We start from the raw sequence: 22,050 nt of genomic DNA, 5'->3' as shown, positions 1-22,050 counted from the left end.
GGCAATTATTTTTTATTTAATATTTTTCACTGTGATATGCTGATGAAAATATTTAACATTTCAATTTACATTTAAGGCTAAATCCTTTATTTCTTTTCTTACAGTGTAAATATTTTTTTCTGAAATTAGCTTGAGTCACGTAAGCTCTTCGTTAGTGCAACTATCTCAAAACTCCTTCCAAAATCACAGCCTGTAGGACAGTGGTCAGGGATAGGTGGACCGCGTTCTGGACCTAGACGCTGTCCTATCTGGACATGAACCTGTAACTGATACACGATTAAGAGCTGTTTAATTTTGAACAGAGTATTTGTTTTAATTGGTGTGACACTTCTAGTCATTATGGTTCAGTTTTAGAGTTTCAGGAAACTCAGAATAATTACATGTGTTTTTTTTTTGGGATTAAAAGTGTTATGTGAGGTAAAACCAGAAACTTTTAGGGTTAACATGGATTTTTTTACGGAAAAAGACAGCCCAGTGCGGCACGGTGGTGCAGCAGGTAGGTGTCGCTGTCACACAGCTCCATGGGCTTGGAGGTTGTGGGTTCGATCCCCACTCCAGGTGACTGTCTGTGAGAAGTGTGGTGTGTTCTCCCTGTGTCTGTGTGGGTTTCCTCCAGGTGACTGTCTGTGAGGAGTGTGGTGTGTTCTCTCTGTGTCTGCGTGGGTTTCCTCCGGGTGACTGTCTGTGAGGACTGTGGTGTGTTCTCTCTGTGTCTGCATGTGTTTCCTCCAGGTGACTGTCTGTGAGGAGTGTGGTGTGTTCTCTCTGTGTCTGCGTGGGTTTCCTCCGGGTGACTGTCTGTGAGGAGTGTGGTGTGTTCTCCCTGTGTCTGCGTGGGTTTCCTCCCGGTGACTGTCTGTGAGGAGTGTGGTGTGTTTTCTCTGTGTCTGCGTGGGTTTCCTCTGGGTGACTGTCTGTGAGGAGTGTGGTGTGTTCTCTCTGTGTCTGCGTGGGTTTCCTCCGGGTGACTGTCTGTGAGGAGTGTGGTGTGTTCTCTCTGTGTCCGCGTGGGTTTCCTCCGGGTGACTGTCTGTGAGGAGTGTGGTGTGTTTTCCCTGTGTCTGCGTGGGTTTCCTCCGGGTGACTGTCTGTGAGGAGTGTGGTGTGTTCTCTCTGTGTCTGCATGGGTTTCCTCAGGGTGACTGTCTGTGAGGAGTGTGGTGTGTTCTCCCTGTGTCTGCGTGGGTTTCCTCCGGGTGACTGTCTGTGAGGAGTGTGGTGTGTTCTCCCTGTGTCCGCGTGGATTTCCTCCGGGTGACTGTCTGTGAGGAGTGTAGTGTGTTCTCCCTGTGTCTGTGTGGGTTTCCTCCGGGTGACTGTCTGTGAGGAGTGTGGTGTGTTCTCTCTGTGTCTGCATGGGTTTCCTCCGGGTGACTGTCTGTGAGGAGTGTGGTGTGTTCTCTCTGTGTCTGCGTGGGTTTCCTCCGGGTGCTCCGGTTTCCTCCCACAGTCCAAAAACACACGTTGGTAGGTGGATTGGTGACTCAAAAGTGTCGTAGGTGTGAGTGAATGTGTGAGTGTGTGTGTTCTCCCTGTGAAAGACTGGCGCCCCCTCCAGGGTGTATTCCCGCCTTGCGCCCAATGATTCCAGGTAGGCTCTGGACCCACCGTGACCCTGAACTGGATAAGGGTTACAGATAATGAATAAATGAAAAAGTCAACAGCCCCAAATAAAAGCCAATCAGCTTGCTGTTAATGGATAAAGTCTGCCCTCAAGCAATAAGAATCAATCAGACTGCTGGTTATGGAAAAGCAGTAAAGTAAACTGCAACTACAAGACAAGTCACAAGACAAGACTTGATTTACATATGTGTTTATTTTTCAAAATAATTGTTTTATTTTAAAATTTCACTTGAAATGAGAAAAGAATATTTAGAGTATTTATTATTTATAATTATTCATAAATATTGTTGAAAGATGCTGAAAAGTAATTGAAGCTGATCAGAAGGACACCCTGTCATGGCTGCAAAGTACTTAAAGCCATTCTCAGTGTTAAAAGCTCTCTCTTGTGGAGATTATTAAGCCTGAGTGAGTGACTGTAAAAGTATACATTTTTTAATTTAATAAGTTAAGTTTTCATTTATTACACTAATGGTGAGAGCCCTCATACCTCTACTTTTAACCCTTTATCTCTGTGCATGTGTATGTGTGTGGCATGAAATTTAAACTATAAGGCCTCTATTTGCTGCACGCAGGTCAGCAGTGTCTGTCAACTTTTCGTTTTGAAGACAAAGCTGTGGAAAAACACAGCAGCAACCCACAGGTAAACAGTGAACACCTGTTTGTCCCAAAGTCTCTCCTACCTGCCAGACACTGCTGAGCTTCACATGAGGGTGGAAAGCCAACGATTCCCGACAGACCCCCACCCTCTCTACAAACCCTCTCTCTCTTTCTCTCTGAACATGTCTTGTTTTATATGTCATGCAAATACATGTTGAACATCAAGGATACACATATTTAATGTAGTACAACATGTTCAAGGAGAAGAGCCTATAAACATGAGCTTCTCTTATTCCCAAGGCAATGTCATCAGTGTTGCTTTCGGCCATAAATATGTGTCTTTGTTTATGGAATTGTATTATTTTAACCACCATATATATATATATATATATATAGAGAGAGAGAGAGAGAGAGAGAGAGAGAAAGAGAGAGAGAGAGATTTTTTTGCCAATATTTAGATCTCTCTCTCTCTTTCTCTCTCTCTCTCTCTCTCTCTCTCTCTCTCTCTCTCTCTCTCTCTCTCTCTCTCTCTCTTCCTCTCTCTTCCTCTCAGGGGATTAGTTTCATGCTGCTCCCCACATTTCTCAGATTTAGGATTGGAAGGGAACAGGTACAGACCTGCTCTTAAATCTGTACTTATGCAGCTCACCTTATGGAAAATTCACAAACACGTTCTCATATACACCCAGCCATGACATTAAACAGACCATCTGTTTCTGTGTCATTGCAGTGCTCAGAAGGATCTCACAGAGGAGGCCTACGGTCTAATTGACAAATTTAAAAGAGCATCTTTATGGTCAGAGGAGCTGATAAAATGGACAGTATAGAAACAAAAAGGTCATTTTCATGTTTTTGACTGGAATACACTATAGCAGCAGGCTTGGTACCAGAAGTGCCCTTGAGCAAAGCACTGAACCCACAACTGCCCCCATGGTGCTGGGTTAAATATGGAAGAGACATTTCATTGTACAATGCCAAATAATGTCACATTATATTATATATATAGATACACACACACACACACACACACACACACACACACACACACACGAAAGAAAATTTGAGGTTGAAGCATTAAATCCTATGGAAATAAATGAAGGAAAATGGAGAACAGCAGAGAATAATTTCAGAGCCATATGCATTTGCTGTGCCCAGTGCCGCTAAAAGAAAATAAAACAACAGCGTTATTCAGAGTCACATAAATCTTTCAGTGTGCTAATATAGAAGTCTCACTGGGCCAATAAAGCACCCACATGTCCTGTTTTCAACTGCACTTCACTCAGCAGTTGTGTTTAATGGAGAGGCTGTAGGGTGAGGGTTTACATATACAGTGGATTTTCCTCTCGGGCTCCAGAATGTTCATTATTCAAGATGTGCTTACATATGTTCCAGTTTTACAGGTTTCAGACTCTGTACTGAAAATCATCAGTGAGGCCTGAGTCAAATTTGGACACTCTAAGCATTGCGAAGGCTCTAATTAATCCAGTTTCCAGGCTTTATACATTTTCTGAACCCTTGGCCAGAAATTGACAGTTGGCTAGGCTTTGTGCTAACGTTCAGTGCGCAGTGTCTCTTCTAAACAACTATTTAAACTATCTAATGAAAATAATCAATGCCCACAAGGCAGGGAAGTTCATAAGAAGCCCAGAAATTTAAGCTTGTCAGCACGGTGGTGCAACATGTAGTGTCACAGTTCCAGGAGTTTGGTGTGTTTTCCTCGTGTCTGCATGGGTTTCTTCCAGGTGCTCTGGTTTCCTCCCATGGTCCAAAAACACATGCTGGTATGTAGATTAGCTACACAAATGTGTCTGTAGTTGTGAGTGGGTGAGTGAATGTGTGTGTCGCCCTGCGCAGGGCTGGCACCCCCTCAAGGGCGTGTCGCCTTGTGCCCAGTGATTCCGGGTAGGCTCCGCACACACCGCGACATTGAGCTGGATAAACGGTTAATGACAATGAATGAATGAAGCTTGCTTTTTCTACAAAATGGCAGTTCAGAGGAACTGTGCAGGTCAAGGTAAGTTCTGGAAGATCTATAAACTCTCACTGTGAGCTGCTTTTATGCTGAAACTAATGCAAATTAAACACCACATAGAATTAACAAGAACCTACAGGAAGATTTAGCTGAGTGTGGAGTGGTGAAGCAATGTCCAGCTGTGCAGTGTTGCTTGTGCAAACATAATCTTTATGGGAGGGTCAACAAATACGAAAGCTGCACTGCAAACTCATCACAATGATTTGAGGTGGGGTTGCTGGTCTAGTTGGGGTCAATGCTGCATGGGTGGAGGAAAGAGGACTCCAGAATGAACAACAAATCCAGGAACTGTCCAACCATCAGGCGAAAAAGCAGAAGCTGAAAAGAGAAATATCTTTCTACAACCAGACAATGACCCAAAATCCCCTCAATATTATGTTTCTAACTGCAGAAGAGAGCATTAAAATCATTTAAAAGATTATTTATCATACTCCTTGACTAGATACATTTCATTCTATGTTGATTTGGGTTTTTGAAGGTTTTAAATATGTTACAGCACTGTACAGAAACAAATGAGACTGAAGCAGTGGCAGAAGTTGTTCAGTGTATTGTGCAATCATTTTAATCCCTGTGCCATTTTTTTACGCTGCCAAAGCCCTAGGCCTGAGTGAATAACAACACACACACACAGCTCTGTCATCTTGATTCACTTCTTCCATTATATCTTTATATAAGACCTTGCAATTGTCTCTGCGTTTCATTTGACTCAACCAAATGGTCCTAATAAAATTACTAGTGTTGCTCAAATGTTCTGCCGCAAAACCTATACAATTACATCACCCCGAAGCCTTACAGCATGGTGTAACTCTGCAGACTGGTGAAAAACTCTGGGTATTCAACAAAATCCTGCAAAGTATTAAACACAGGATGAGAAAACTGGATCTTATTATGCACAGGTTGCTTTGGGTGAACTCAGTTTATTGCAGAGTAAAGAGTAATCTTCTCGCAAACTCACAACCACGTGGTTACCTCAAGTCCTCCTAAACATCAAACCCAACTTTCATTTGTATCTCTGTTAAGTAAATCAGAGCTTGTAAAAAAACCTAAAAGGCAGGCTTCCTGCTGGTTTTACTGCTAAATACATCTCCACTCTTTTTGGCTTTTAAAGGGCAGTGTTGAAAAGTGTCACTGTCTTGAAAAAATACATTTAGAATCCCCTGAATATTTTTTAAGAAGGACCACAAAATCTACAGCGCTATTACATCTTTTCAGATCTCCAACCACAGCTACTCATTAAGAACAGAGCAGTGAGAAGTGTTCATTTTTGTCGTGGAGACAGTTGGCAAATTGTAACACAACCCAATGCAGCTGAAGTACAGTATCCTGGCCATACGCAGAACATGCATCCTTAGAAAAACACTGACACAAACAATGGGATGTTTTGGAGCAGCAGCATGTGAATCTAATGGTGATTTTCCACTGCAGGGTCCCTACTGTACTCAACAAGGAAGGAACACACTCTGCTGATTTGTCTTAACTGATGACAATGTGTAAACAACGCTTAAAGTTACCGCCACTGTTGCTGTGGTTTCCAAAGCCTGCTGTTCCCGGGTTTTTGAGATGACATTGGATACATTTCAGGGAGAGCTGTGGGAGTGGAAAACCAAATCAGGGACCAAGAACCAAGCAGAGAGCAGAGTCCAGTAACATGGACAGTGCCTCCTGGCACAGTACATCAGCTTTCATCCAGATCAACAATTTTTCTACACTGGTTTTCCCCACACATTACCTTTATTTAACTGACTATATCTCTGTTTGCTGTGTAAGATGCTAATGTGCCAGCATTTAGCTTTTAGATTTAACATGCAACTTTTTAACAAATAGCGGTTGTTGGCCACACTTACAATTACCTGAAGCTTCTTTAAATAGTACGAGGTGTAAATACCCACACAGCTTTTTGACAGACCTTAGCCATAGGTAAATGCATGCTAATTAAAATCGAAGGGTAAAGCAAGTTCATTAGCTAGCGCACTGGCTCTCACCCTGGAAAGGTTTAAACATCATAACTTCTTCCAGTAATTTCTGGATCAGCTTCTATGTTTATTTGGCCAAAGAATTGTCTTCCATGACAGTTTATTGAACTGCAGTATTTAGCAACTGAATGTTAGTGGGTTCTATTCACAAAAATAACAGTGTACAGTTTACTATAACCAGGAAGGTTCACATATTCCACAGTTATCTTTCCTTCTGAGCAGGCAATAATGCAAACACTTCTGGTAGCAAAAAAACCTAATATATATAAAGAGGATGGGTGAAGCCACAGGGCAAAGCAGAGTGAACATTGCTGTAGTTGTTGGGTGTTTTTTTACATGTGAGAGAGACAAGAGGTAGGTGGATGGTGTTTGAAGTTTGAAGTTGAGGCATTGTGCTCCTCTCTGTGTTTTGCATCAAGCTACATACGCCTTTATTTTTAACGTATGTAATGTTATTTAATACCGAAAAAAAAACAGAGGCAGAGGTGTAAATGGCAGTGGCCGGTGAGGATCTCGTGTGGATGGGGAATTATTTTTTCTTATTTATCAGGGGTCAAGTTTCGGTTGAGCTATAGGCTATAGTGCCCCCACATGGTTTCCAGTGATACTGCTCCATTCCTTCTGTTTTAATAAGCTTTAATAAGTTTAACTGCACAAATACAGACAAAATAGAAGGCTTCATCCATATCTTTACCCATATTTACTGAGCATACTTATTTCTTTAGAGAAGTGGATTTGGAATGAAGTGCTGAATGTAGAGAATGTTTTTTTTTGTTGGATTTCTTCAAAAACTGTCTGGTTTCTGCAAAATCCCATACTACAGCTTTAAAGGTGAATGTAAAGTTTGAATAAGATACTTTTACTGAGAAGTCTTCTTTTGATTCCTAAGAAAATGATTACAATCTCTTGGCTGAAGCAGCAGCCCCCCACTGTAACACAATGGACAGAAAAAATTAAGGATGTTTATTACATGGAAAACATAACTGCAAGGTTACAATTAAAAACAGATTCATTTTTAGTTAAATGGTCCCCAGTATATATCTCATACTTTTCAATCAATGTGGTTTAAGTGATTTTTTTTATGCTTTAAAGAATTATACATTGTAGAAAATATGTATGTAATTTTGTTATGTCTGGGGACATATATCAACACCTATTGCCAAAAGCTATGTTTCATGAATACATTTTTACCTGTGTTATCTTTGAAAATATAACTGTACTGTATGACTGCAAATGATGATAAAAAAATTCCAAAAAATAAAAAAATAAAAAGGTGAATGTGAAGGGGGCGGCACGGTGGTGCAGCAGGTAGGTGTCGCAGTCTCACAGCTCCAGGGACCTAGAGGTTGTGTGTTCGATTCCCGCTCCGGGTGACTGTCTGTGAGGAGTGTGAGTGTTCTCTCTGTGTTTGCGTGGGTTTCCTCCGGGTGACTGTCTGTGAGGAGTGTGGTGTGTTCTCTCTGCATCTGTGTGGGTTTCCTCCGGGTGACTGTCTGTGAGGAGTGTGGTGTGTTCTCCCTGTGTCTGCGTGGGTTTCCTCAGGGTGACTGTCTGTGAGGAGTGTGAGTGTTCTCTCTGTGTCTGCGTGGGTTTCCTCCGGGTGACTGTCTGTGAGGAGTGTGGTGTGTTCTCTCTGCGTCTGTGTGGGTTTCCTCCGGGTGACTGTCTGTGAGGAGTGTGGTGTGTTCTCTCTGTGTCTGCGTGGGTTTCCTCCGGGTGACTGTCTGTGAGGAGTGTGAGTGTTCTCTCTGTGTCTGCGTGGGTTTCCTCCGGGTGACTGTCTGTGAGGACTGTGGTGTGTTCTCTCTGCATCTGTGTGGGTTTCCTCCGGGTTACTGTCTGTGAGGAGTGTGGTGTGTTCTCCCTGTGTCTGCGTGGGTTTCCTCCAGGTGACTGTCTGTGAGGAGTGTGGTTTGTTCTCTCTGTGTCTGCGTGGGTTTCCTCCGGGTGACTGTCTGTGAGGAGTGTGGTGTGTTCTCTCTGTGTCTGCGTGGGTTTCCTCCGGGTGACTGTCTGTGAGGAGTGTGGTGTGTTCTCCTTGTGTCTGCGTAGGTTTCCTCCGGGTGACTGTCTGTGAGGACTGTGGTGTGTTGTCCCCGTGTCCTCGTGGGTTTCCTCCGAGTGCTCCGGTTTCCTCCCACAGTCCAAAAACACACTTTGGTAGGTGGATTGGTGACTCAAAAGTGTCCATAGGTGTGAATGTGTATGTGTGTGTGTGTCTGTGTTGCCCTGTGAAGGACTGGCGCCCCCTCCAGGGTGTATTCCCGCCTTGCACCCAATGATTCCAGGTAGGCTCTGGACCCACCGTGACCCTGAATTGGATAAGGGTTACAGATAATGAATGAATGAATGAATGAATGAATGGGAAGGTTATTAATATGTGTGATCTCACAAACCCTATTCCAGATTAAACTGGCTAATAGACATCCATTAAAGGTTGAAGTTTATCTGTACTCAATCAACAAAGTCAAGAAACTTGGATACAAAAGCTTCGTTCCCAAACATTATACCTCGTTTATCACCCATGTGGGTATTCCATCTCTCTCTCACACTCTTTCATTCTTCACACCTGCACACTTCATGAAAAGATGGCTATCGCAGACATGCTTGGAACAGCAATCACATTTTTTTGCTCCCTTTTCTTTTGCGCAGGTTTGGCACTTTCAAAATGCTCCCTGGCCCTTTGTCTCTGGGACACAATGAGAGATAGGGGATGAGCGAGGGAGAGGGTGAAGCATAGAATGAAGGAAAGAAAGGCCCAGACCACACACACCTCCGGCAGATGACCACAGAGAATTTGTTTATCTTTGTTTCGTGAGTTATGAGACAGGGGAACATGAAGGAGTAATGAAAACCATATTATGTTGTGTTAAAGGGTTATGAGCTCAGATTCCTCGGGGAGCAGCTCAAGTTGGTCATACCAGCCATCAGCGACTCTGATGGTGAGGATCAAAGTGACGTGGCTTTGATCCTTGGAGAAAGGAAACCAGAGTCTTCACTTCAAAGGGTAGATCAGAGAGGAAGGATGATTGGAGTGTGATGTGTGGTGTGGGTCATCGTGTTACTGAGCTGAATGAGGAGTCCACAAAGTCCTTGTTCATCATATAGATTTCCTTTTAGGACTTTGTGGTGCAGTGTGTCTAACAAGATTATGACAGTGTGAGAACAGGCTTCTGTTCGGTGTAAACTACAGCAAAAGTAGAGAGCAATGAACTACATTTGAATACAGTGTTTAGAGCTCTCACAGTTCTCTTTGAATTGTTCTCATAATTTTATTTCAGTTTACTCCTAACAAAATGTTTAATCTACTTTGCTAGACTCACACTCTCTCATCTCTCTCTGTTTTAATTAAAGTTTTTGCTCCTGTATCTGTGTGTTTCTGTAATGTAATGATTCCTATAATATAACAAACTTTCTATCTGTGAACTTAAGATCTGCAATTAATTATCATTTTGATAATTATTATTTTTAGTACGGCACGGTGGTGCAACATGTACTGTCGCAGTCACACAGCTCCAAGGTCCTGGGGTTGTGGGTTCGAGCCCCACTCCAGGTGTCTGGTGTGTTCTCCCCATGTTAACATGGGTTTCCCCAGGTGCTCTATCTAAGTGGACTGGCTACTAAGAATTGTCCATAGGTGTGAGTGTGTGAGTGTGTGTCAACATATTAGGGTTTGGCATCCCCTCCAGGGTGTGTTCCTGATTGTGCCCAGTGATTCTGTGTAGGCTCCAGACCCACCGTGACTCTGATCTGGATAAGTGGGTAAAGACAATGAATGAATGAATGAATAAATAATTATTATTGGTATGATTTGCATTTATTGTCAATTCAAAAAGTCTCATAGTGACACAGCTCCAGGGACCTGGAGGTTGTGAGTTCCCGCTCCGGGTGACTGTCTGTGAGGAGTGTGGTGTGTTCTCTCTGTGTCTGCGTGGGTTTCCTCCGGGTGACTGTCTGTGAGGAGTGTGGTGTGTTCTCCCTGTGTCTGTGTGGGTTTCCTCCGGGTGACTGTCTGTGAGGAGTGTGGTGTGTTGTCCCTGTGTCTGCGTGGGTTTCCTCCGGGTGAATGGAGCAGTATCACTGGAAACCATGTGGGGGCACTATAGCCTATAGCTCAACCGAAACTTGACCCCTGATAAATAAGAAAAAATAATTCCCCATCCACACGAGATCCTCACCGGCCACTGCCATTTACACCTCTGCCTCTGTTTTTTTTCGGTATTAAATAACATTACATACGTTAAAAATAAAGGCGTATGTAGCTTGATGCAAAACACAGAGAGGAGCACACTGCCTCAGCTTCAAACCTCAAACACCATCCACCTACCTCTTGTCTCTCTCACATGTAAGAAAATACCCAACAACTACAGCAATGTTCACTCTGCTTTGCCCTGTGGCTTCACCCATCCTCTTTATATATATTAGGTTTTTTTGCTACCAGAAGTGTTTGGATTATTGCCTGCTCAGAAGGAAAGATAACTGTGGAATATGTGAACCTTCCTGGTTATAGTAAACTGTACACTGTTATTTTTGTGAATAGAACCCACTAACATTCAGTTGCTAAATACTGCAGTCCAATAAAGTGTCATGGAAGACACAGACACTTCCATGACACTGTCTGTGAGGAGTGTGGTGTGTTCTCCCTGTGTCTGCGTGGATTTCCAACGGGTGCTCCGGTTTCCTCCCACAGTCCCAAAACACACGTTGGTAGGTGGATTGGTGACTCAAAAGTGTCAGTAGATGTGAGTGAGTGAGTGAATGTGTGAGTGTGTGTTACCCTGTGAAGGACTGGCGCCCCCTCCAGGGTGTATTCCTGCCTTGCGCCCAATGATTCCAGGTAGGCTCTGGACCCACCGCGACCCTGAACTGGATAAGGGTTACAGATAATGAATGAATGAATGAATGAATGAATCATATTTATAGTGTGCTGGTGTCTGCTTATCCAGTTCAGGGTCGCAATGGGCCCAGAGTCCTGGAATCATTGGGCACGAGGCATGGAGGGGGCACCAGTCCTGCAGCATGTGTTAAATTGTATTGGAATGATTGCTGAATCTGACAACATGACACAATTCCACCCGGAATATACTATATATTTTTCACCAGCCATCACTGTTTTTGTGACTGAATGCTATCAAGTGCTGCCAAAATTAATCCAATTAATCCAAAATAAAGTATAAAACACTCGGCTTGGAGTAAAAGGCAAACTGCATATTAGCATTCATTATTTTAGAAGAAATTATGGATTGTCCACAAATCATGTACCTACTGTATGTATTGTCTTTTATTATATATATATATATATATATATATATATATATATATATATATATATATATATATATATATATATAATAATTATATTTATATATATAAATAATATATATTTATATTTATAATTATATATAATAATTTATATATATAAAAAAAAATATATATATATATATATATATTTTTTAAATATTTTATGCAGGCTAGGGGTCAGGGTTTCTGTCTTTGTCGTTGGTCACTATCTGTGCTGCCCACCATCACATACACTGTGAAACAAGACCACCAAGTCAGTTTAAAATCAGAAAATGTGGTATAAACTGAGCCATTCTGATTCAAATTTGCTTCTGATGTCAAGTGCAGAGACATCAGAATTGCCCTGCCCCCTCGCTTTAGTCTGTCCAATCACAGCACTGGACCTGCATTTATGTGTGAGCACAAAGACGCAGCAAACAGACACAACGAGAACGGAGAAATAAGAGTGCCACATAAACAAAAAGAAAAAACAAAAAGAAATCAAGAACGGAGAAGAAAGAGAACCAAGCGAAAATGCTTCAAAACCAGAATTTCTGCTCTTGGCTTCTCACTGGTGTGCACTTTACATTTATCATTTAAAAAAAAGTGAAAAGTAAAAGGCGTTGAAAGTGGCCACTCTGAACAGGGATGTTTAGACAGGGGGAGAACACTGCTGTGGCACTTGTGGGGTTTTTGACCCAGAACTGTGTTCCACTTTGGAGAAAAAGGAGAGTTTGTCCACTTGAAGTAGTAATGTCCAATAACTTTTTCTGGTGTGTATGATTGTGACTGTGAAAAGTGCACAGAGCCGGTCACTTCAGCTAATTTTAATTGTGTGAAAGTGTAAGACTGGAGCTAGCGCTGGAGTCAGTTTAGAACTCATGCGGCTGGCTCGATGCACTGAAAGGCTGATCAAGCGTGACTCATTTACTGGGCCTCAGTGAGAGTGGCTTTCTATAAAAAAAAGGAAACATCCCAATTATATCTGTACAACAGCCATTTCTTACTGAGTCTCCTCCACTTTCTTTCCTTCCGTTCCAGCTGGAGACCCTCAGCTTCTTTCAGTCTCTAGAGATGAATAAATTTTTGGGATTTTGGGATATTAAAAAAATCACATTTAAGCCCCAACCACCTCCCTAGGAACTTAAAGTCTAGTGGGCTCTAGTCATAAGGGAAGCATGCTCGTCCAGGCTCACTGGGGTCAGAAAATTCCCCAAACTGCTGAGTCTAATTTCTCCCCAGCCTTGGCGCTGACCTCCCATGACCTGGACCTTCTGACTGGAGTTTATCTTGGGTTGAATTACATTCGGTTGCTCAAAGCCTTAGCCTGTCTTTAGCACCTATTAACTAACGCTGTGACAGATACAGCAGCAGTGACCCAGGGGCAGTGACCCAGACTCAGTCTGGCAGCAGTCAGTAGAGACAGGTTTATATGTGCTTGTGTTTGTGTGTGTGTGATTGATATGGGCAAAATATATCATTGCAGTTTTATTTCTACATATTCATTGCAATATACACAAATAATACAATTAATAATTATAAAAATGATAATAAGTCATTTTATTTATAATACACCTTTCATTTATAAATTTGAAAGTGATAGATGCCATAAAGCAAAATATTTGAAGCTCATCCAACATTATTTCCAATAAACTACTTGTACCCTTTTCCTGCAGTAACAGCTTTGGCTCTTCTGCAAAAGTTTAAATGTTTTTTGTTGGATTGGATTTGATGCCAGACAAACATTAGAGTGTTGAATTGAATCTAACCCTAACCCTAACCCTAGCTCATCCCAAAAGCACAGGATGGAGCTCCATCATTTCAGAAACAGTTTTACTGCTCCACAGCCCAATGCTGGGGGCTTTATACCCTAATTGTCCACTGCTGCTCCACATTTCACACTTTCCTGCAGAGGTTATAAAATATGAGTTGACAGAACAGCCTTTCTCCACCATGGGTGCACCTTAAAACAGCTGCATTCACTTATTATAAGGATGTCTACTAATGTTCGGACACCATGAATACTGGATGTCCACCGACTATAAGCCATAACGGCAAACAGACAGAGGAATGGAAAATAAACTGTAAACTGTGAGTAAAAACTCTCCATTTGCACATGATGAAAAATGCTTGCTTTAAAAAAATGCATTCATGGAACAAGTGAAGGACAATGTATTATCACTAAAAATAATAGCAGACTGTATTATTTGTTTAATTAATTAATTTGATCTAAATTAATTTGGTCCTGATAGGTTTATTAGGGTCAACAGCTAACAAAGACATGTTTGTTGCAGGGCTAAAAGGTCAATGAGCATTCAACAAAACTAATCCAGTGTGCACAAGGCCAAAATAATACACTTTATCTGCATTGTCCAGCGCGTGGGGCCCGTTCTGAAAATCTTCTGGAGACTGGTCACATGGAAAGCCAGCGAACAGTTCTGTGCTATGCTGCTGGCTCATGGATTTTTTTCTACAATAGAGGCCACATGTCCAATTGGGTTATGGTCAGGTATAAATGTAAGGGTTAAAGCCGGCCTAGTGTCAGCTCACCAGTCGGAAACAGATTTGACATTGAAAACGTCTGCTTTTGACAAACACCAACCAACCACGACCATGGGCAGGGTAAGCGCAATACGTAACGTTAAAAAGCTTTGACAAAAATGTAAACAACAATCCCATTTAGTTGTCCAGTCTCCCCTCATCTGACCTCATGCTGTGCAATGCCTTATTTTGTCCGAACAGATCATCTTCTACGAGGACAGGAACTTCATGGGTCGCTCCTATGAGTGCAGCAGCGACTGTTCCGATATGTCCTCCTACCTGAGCCGCTGCCACTCCTGCAGGGTCGAGAGCGGCTGCTGGATGGTGTACGATCGCCCCAACTACATGGGAAGACAGTACTTCATGAGGAGGGGAGAGTATGCCGACTGCATGAGCATGATGGGGATGACCGATTGGATCAGATCTTGCCGCATGATCCCTATGGTGCGATCACACTCCAAAATATAGTAGAATATGCCTCAAGGTCTCAGCTGCCTTTTATAGAGTGCGAACAGTTTGTAAGCATTTAGGTTTCTTCATTTCTCAGAGCAGAGTGCACATCCTATCACCATCCAAAAATTCCAAATCTCCATTTAAACTGTTATTTTTGTAGATGATTTAAACATGGCAGCTATAGCACAGCTAGACATAGTCCAGAATTACTTAAAGAAACAAAGAGAGTAAAGAAAATCCTTATGTTTACTTATATTAAATGTAAAGACATACCCATCTTTACTTTAAAATTACAATTGTTGGTTTTGCTTTGTCCTGTTTTGGCTTTATTATTTTTTTATACATGGGCACTAAGCTGCTTGCCTCCACTACTACTTGAGAAGAGTAGCCGTTCAAAATATACAGTAAAAAAAATATTCTGCATTAATCTCAGAGATAGAGAGGTTATAAAACAGTTAAATAAAAGTATATCTAAGAATTGTACACATAACACATAAGGTACAGGGATATAGATTCCTTAAAAGGTGCCAAAATGGGCCCTATCGTTCTTTTATGACTCTATACAGAATTTTTGTTTAAAGAATAAGATATGATAACTCCACATAATGTATATATCATATTACCTTCTATTGCCTTCTTCCCAATAACAGTACAGAGGATCCTACAGAACGAGGATCTACGAGAGGGAGAACTTCATGGGTCAGATGATGGAGGTGACCGAAGACTGTGAGTCTATTATGGACCGTTATCACTGGTCCAATGGATGTCAGTCCTGCCACGTGATGGACGGCCACTGGCTGATGTACGAGCAGCCCAACTACAGAGGCAGGATGTGGTACTTCAGGCCTGGAGAGTACAGGAACTTCAGGGAGATGATGGGTGTGAGCGGAATGAGGTTCATGAGCATGAGGCGCATTTTGGACTCCTGGTATTAGACAAATATTAAACTAATGACAATGAAATGTGAATAAAATTGCTTAAGAAGCCAAAAAATAGTAGTTCTTTTTTAAAATATATTTTTCTTCAAAAAAGATCTCTAACAATCCACTCCCAATGTAGTCAAGAAAGATAGTATGATTAATAACATGTAACTGCATGTCTGAGCACTCTGACTGTAAGGAGCTGTTGAGTAATCCCTAATTGACTTGATTATAAGATTTTTAACTGCATGGACGCACTGTTCTATGAGATCATGGGCTGTTTGTAGGCTTCAAGTTACCGTAATGTAATTATACCTAATTATTTTAGGTAAACCTTGTTATAAAGTGTCAGAAACCACAGCTAGTATACTTAGCACTGCAGTAACTGATAGATAGATAGATAGATAGATAGATAGATAGATAGATAGATAGATAGATAGATAAGTTAAATAACGGTATGAAATATATGATGAGTTTGGAAAGCAATTAGCACTAAATGCTAATAAAAAATAAACACATATATAATGTGTTAAATACATGAAGTATATAATAAATAAAAAGATTGTTTCACTGTTTCTTTACTTTATCAGTCTACCAGTGCTGAAATGGAACAATATCAATTTTAGACACTAAATAGTTCTTGGCTGAGGCAAGAAGAAAATTAGATTTTTGCCCAGTCACCACCGAAACTTGATCACGCTGTTTCTTAAATTCATTTAGAGTTTGGGCAAAAAACCCTGGAAAATATGTATCTCTTTAACAACCTCACTGCCACTGCAAATATGATTTTGACAAATTTGTTTAGGTTTGATTAAGAATATAATTTTTAATATTTACAAATCAAAACCTCCAAAAGGATACTGTTATGCTGCTGAATGGAAAATCAGAGCATTGAATGTTGATGACTTTTAAACATTGGACTTTTTATACTTATTATGCTTTAATCGTTTACTTTATTTACCGTACTCAGACTATTAGGGTCGGGTTCCCTAACCTTCGACTAAGGCCTGCCCTACATTATACTCTATATATACTGAAATATACAGTAATAATTCTCCAGGAAACGCACCCTTAGTGTTAGGTTCACTTAGTTGCTCCAAACCCATCTCAAAGTGAAAATTAATGTGATCAAGTGAGGAAAAAGCATCAAGAGCAGGCCTCAGTTTATATACTTACTAAATGTAGAGTCCCTCCTAAGACAAGTAACAGCACCCCTTTGAAAGATTATTTCAGTGATTAAATGTTAACTGTGAGTGTTATGAAATGTTAAATGTTGATACAAAAAAAAAAACAACTTGCAGTAAATTAACTTCTTATGTGCATTTACTGAAAATGTAATTTAAAAAAAGGCTTTGAGATGCATACAATGTTTACTTTAAAATGTCTTTATGTACTAAGGAGGGCAAATTCAATACACATAAATCAGTAAAATGAAATTCAATTCAAAATATTATGGTTTAATATTTTAAAATCCATAATTAAATTCTGATTCAACATTATGTTTTGCCGTGATTTATTTTCTTTCAATTTCCGTGCTGTAAACTGACAGGCCCTGGCTGAGTAGTGTGGAATGATCCAAATACAATTTGTCATCCACCCTCTACCCCATTCATCTCTGGTCAGTTTCTGACCACATTTACAGATCAGTGCCAGTACTAACCCAAAAACTGCAGTGCATAGAAAGGTTGTGGTCAAAAACTAAACCCTAATGAAGAGCTTGGTCCAAAGAATGGACACACAGCTTGTCTTCACAAAAGTCGCCCACGAGACTTGGCTCACCATCCTCAGAGACAAGCATCATTTAGAGGGGGATCCATCCCACTGTACTGAGCTTTGGAGTCATGGAACTGTTCTCTGTGCAGTAAAGTAAAACACTAATGAAAATGTAATGTTCTAATGGTTTAATGACATCACATCCTCACAAAAGTCATCCATTAGATTCTTACAAGAAGAGCAGAAGCTGTTACTGAAAGGGGGATTCCTTGTGAAAAGAAAAAAATTTGTTGAAATACGTATATAATTATGTTACTTTGGAGCCATTAATTTGTACTAAATCATGAATAATATGTAATTTATTAAATTATAATATTATACCATACCTTGTCCAAGTGAAGTAGATTTCTCTGAGCTGCCTGATTGAACTCTAAAAACACATTAAACGTGTGCTTAAATTATTAATAACATACAAAAAACAGACCATGTCAAAAAAATACTAATAAAAACAACAAATATGATAATAAATATAGTACTACACATTACATTATTTGTAAATTAGAGCTGTATGATATTAGAAATTGTATTAGAAGAATAGCCAATATAACATACGATACTCAGTATATGTTAAGTTTTACATTGTGTAATATAAATTATATTTTAGTAGTGATTTAATACACATTGGCGGATTCAAAATAACATGTTTATTTTTAATAACTTAAATATATAAACACAATTTAAATACACTTTCTGTTTTCACAAGTGCTTCCCATTACTAAACTTGATTGTAGTAGCCAGTTACATTAGCAAGTGTCCACAAACTTTTGGTAACCCTTTGCCCAACCAGTTCAAACTTGGTTTAACCTCACAGAAGCTGTGATAAATCATTCATTTGCCAAAAATCCACTCAGGAACACCCAGGACTGATTCATATCACTGGAAAACTAATGCAATATGAGCAGAGCTATAAATTGTCAGTAGTGACGTTACTAATATTGCGCATTAACCTCACAGGGCAATTTTATTTTACACACAGTCCCAACTTTCACTGATATAATTCTTTAACTAGTTTGATTACAAAGCGTCCTGGAAGGCAGATCTGACCATGCACTGACCCATGTGAATGAGGTCATCTGTGTAACAGACTCCAGGGATCACGCTTCTGAGAATAATGCTTATCTGGGATCAGCTTCAGCCTTTATTCTCAATTAAGATTATGAAGAAGAGGTGATTTTAAGGTCCAGCATATCTATGGACCCATATCTCAAGTTGTGGGTTTGTAACAGTAACCATATCCCCTCGCAAGACAGAACTGGAGGCTAGTGGTTTCTGGTTTCTATTAGACTTTCACCATCACATGTTCAACGGCCTGCCAGTCACTGGCCAGGTTGTGGAATTGATGACCACTGTGAAGGATGTGAGGTCAGCGTGAGGCCCTGTGTACATCATTTCCACATCAAAAGAATACATTACATTTGACCCGCTCTGGTTAGTGTAAACAAAGAGGCAAAACTATGCTAAAGTGTTTTACTTAGTTCATGTGGAAAGTGATACACACTTTCAAATGCACGTTTCTCACTTTACTCCCCCTTCAATGTTCACTGTTCTACTGGTGTCCTTCCCTCTTTTGCGACTTTCTCTTGGTTCCCCATGGACCTACACATTCCTGCTTTTTCCCACTCGGTTTCTGATATAATGTCCTTCCTTCTGACACAAACAACTTAGAGTGAGACCTTTAGTATGGGTCAGTTTCAGCAGGTCAGATTTCTTCAAGAACACTGCTGCTTTTTGCTAGCACCCATATGGGCTTCTATGCAAATGCTAGTGCTAACCTTTTTACAGTCTGTTGCTCTGCATACTTTGTTATCCCCCTTTCACCCTGTTCTTCAATGGTCAGGACCCTCACAGAACAGGTATGATTTGGGTGATGGATCATTCTCAGCACTAAAGTGACATTGACGTCATGGTGGTGGTGTGTTGGTGTGGGTTGTATTGGTACGAGTGGATCAGACACAGCAGTGCTGCTGTGGCACCTCAATGTCACTGCTGGACAGAAAATAGTCCTCCAAATAAAACATCCAGTGTCCTGTGGATGGTGTCCTATGGGAGGGGCCTGTGGGCAGTGGCCTGTGTCCACTGATGAAGGGCAACCAACACAAATTGTGCGGTGATAGATGACCTACTCTCTCTGACTTTACATCTTTACAAGTTGGACCAATGAGGTAGGAGTGTCTAACAGAGTGGACAATGAGTGGACACAGGGTCCACTCCAGCAGCACATCATCCTGACCATCGAAGAACAGGGACAAAGAAGGCTAAAACTATCCAAAGCAACATATGGACTGCAGTCTGTAATTATACAACTGCTCCAAAATTGTAAAAACTTAACATTTTTGTGTGCTCATGCAACAAGAGTTTATTTGAAGTACCACATGCACGTTTATAGAGGTACATTCGTTGTGAAATCTTTAAACAGCATAAAAGCAGCTGCCATTTTCAAACGCTGTAAAATTCAGCAATAACTCTGGTAGCACGTGAAAGTTACCTCACACCTGCGGCACACAGTTGCTTTCTCTGCGTTCTTTAGTAATGGACACGGAACCTAGGGTAATTCAATTAGAAGCAGAAAACAAGAGAAAGAGAGAGGGATGGGTGGAGAAAGCTCTGAGTCATAGCAAAAAGAGAGGTGCGTGTGATTTGGAGAACAAGCGAGTGACTGAGCCAGAGAGAGAGAAAGAGAAAGAGAGAGAGAAAGGCCAAAAAAACAAAGATACCACGGCCTGGGGGTAGGGGGTGGGGGTGGGGGGTGCTGAGTCATGCTCGATGGCCTCTTCCTGAGAAGAGGGCAGTCGGGGGAGATGAGCAGGCACTCGTTTTTTTCTCATAAAAACTCACACGCACATAGATCTTCACACATAGAGGTTTAGAGGAGTTCATAAAAATACAACACGTGCACAATGATTTACAGTAGGGTGACCATATTGTAGTTTTTAAAAAAACTGAGGACACACGGGTGTCTGGAAGATGTGGCTGGAGGGTCTCAAGTAGGCCTAAATAAATGTGTGTTTATGTGTGTGTGTGTGTGTGTGTGTGTGTGTGTGAGGATATGAGGTAGTTATAAATCTCTAATATATTGCCATATTCAAAAATTATTGCAAAAATAATACTTATTTATCAAGATTAATAAATTACCTTAATAGCCTATAACTGCCAATCACTACTTTTACCAACTCTTTACATTATTTTTACTTTCTTGGCAATGTATACATTTTAATAAATACATCAATAATATAAGAGAATATCAAACTGTGTTTATTTATGTTTGTGTTGAAGTGATTTTAGACTGAGATCAGTCGGCTGTGGTGGAAACTAACTTGACTAATGTTTGATGTGGATACAAGTAGTCGACAAACAGTGGCGGTGAGCTTGAACAGGCCTGTTTAAAACTGTATAAATCCACAAACAAGAAGCCAAACCCTGACTCAAAATCATGGACATTTTACACAGTTTTAAAAATCTCAGCTGGATGCATATTTCACATCCCAAAAAAAGGGTGTGTGTTGGAAAAAGTTGTGTCTGTCTCACTATTAATGAGTTGCTCTTGTAAGAACGAGATAATAATAATAGTAATCATAATAATACGTTTTTTTTGAGGTTTGATTTGGAAATAGAGAGAGTTGGAGAATGTTGGACTAAAGGGGGAAGAGAGTTTTAGAGTCGCGGAGCAGATCTAGAGATGCTTTGTCCAAAGAATTTCTGTAGTTCTGTCTAATTTTAACAAAATTTCAAGAATAACTGGAATTTTGCCAATATTTCACAAAACACCACAAATGAGCTGCAAGGTTTGGTCCCAACAGTGACTTTATACAATAAACCTATTTACATTGAATGAAAAGTTTATCTGCACTAAACTACAGCTAACATAACTAATAAATAAAGCCCACTCATAGCCACATGTAGTTAGTACACATGCCTTAATGCCTTAACCTCTAACAGGCTTCATTGTGTAGTTTCTGACACTGTATAACACACTGTTACAGGTAAACACAGACTAAAGCACAAATGTCAAGTTTCAAAGATCCGTGTTTTTTGTTTCGGTGATGTGCTTTTGTCGACTATATATATAAGACATAGTGTCAGAAACAGGTAAACAAGTCTACTACTTATAATAACAACATAATAACAAGTAAGGGCTTTAAGCTTCAATTACATGTTAGCTACATTAGCCATATAGCCCTGGTCTAAAAACTGAAGATGCCAATATGTTATGTTAGAATATGTACCGTAATCTAATATGGATTATGGATTATTTAGCATTCAATAACTATAACATTAAAGTATAAATTCTGTAGTTATGAATGTTTTTAAGTGTGGACTTACTTACAAACAGTTGCAGTTTATAGAAATGATACTCTAAGGAGCTCTACTGTTTTTTGGATAGCAGATAGATTTCTACTAGCTTGTAAATCTTGATGCTATCTATTTATCTCAGTTTTGGAAGGCGCTCTTAAAAGCTACTTACTTTCAATAATGGCACTGGTGATTGTAGCATGAGGAGCCTTGCCAAGGCACTCGTAATGTCATTGTTGTGTGTTTGCATGAACAATAATTCAAAACCTATTATAGAGTCCATTACTTGTTAGCTGAATTTCCAGTGCAAAGCCAAGGAAGGAAATTTTGGCAGATCTACCTTATCTTCATCTTTTGGAAAAATTAAGAAAATAAGGTCAATTAGACCTGGGTCCAAGTATCTTAACAAGCCAAGCGTTGTTTCTCACAAACGAGTACACACTCAGAAGAGGGCCTTGAATGGGAGAGCTAAGTAGAGTCAGGCCTTCATGTTCGCCTGTAATTCAAGCCAGGCCTTCGATGCCTCAGCAGAACGAAGGAGCCCTGAAGCTACAGTCCACTGGATTCC

At 40.5% G+C, this 22,050-nt stretch overlaps 1 protein-coding gene across 2 annotated transcripts; it reads left to right on the top strand.

Moving 5' to 3' along the window:
• The first annotated feature begins 8,582 nt into the window (after positions 1-8,582).
• On the top strand, positions 8,583-15,434 carry LOC136675441 (gamma-crystallin M2-like). Of its 2 annotated transcripts, none has more exons than XM_066651992.1 (3): positions 8,583-8,594; positions 14,248-14,490; positions 15,150-15,434. In XM_066651992.1, exons 1-3 carry the CDS (start codon positions 8,583-8,585, stop codon positions 15,432-15,434), a joined length of 540 nt encoding a protein of 179 aa, XP_066508089.1. The 2 variants fall into 2 exon arrangements, with proteins under 2 accessions (XP_066508089.1, XP_066508090.1); XM_066651993.1 differs by lacking the exon at positions 8,583-8,594 and adding an exon at positions 14,119-14,127.
• The last annotated feature ends 6,616 nt before the right edge of the window (positions 15,435-22,050 follow it).

This window comes from Hoplias malabaricus, chromosome X1, assembly GCF_029633855.1.
Source record: "Hoplias malabaricus isolate fHopMal1 chromosome X1, fHopMal1.hap1, whole genome shotgun sequence".
In the NCBI taxonomy this organism is placed as follows: Eukaryota; Metazoa; Chordata; class Actinopteri; order Characiformes; family Erythrinidae; genus Hoplias; species Hoplias malabaricus.
This window is presented reverse-complemented; position numbering and strand designations above follow the sequence as displayed.

Excerpts from the sequence above, each read along its gene's own strand:
- LOC136675441 (XM_066651992.1), top strand. Across the intron at positions 14,491-15,149 it reads CTTGCCGCATGATCCCTATG|TACAGAGGATCCTACAGAAC; the intron begins GTGCGATCACAC and ends TCCCAATAACAG.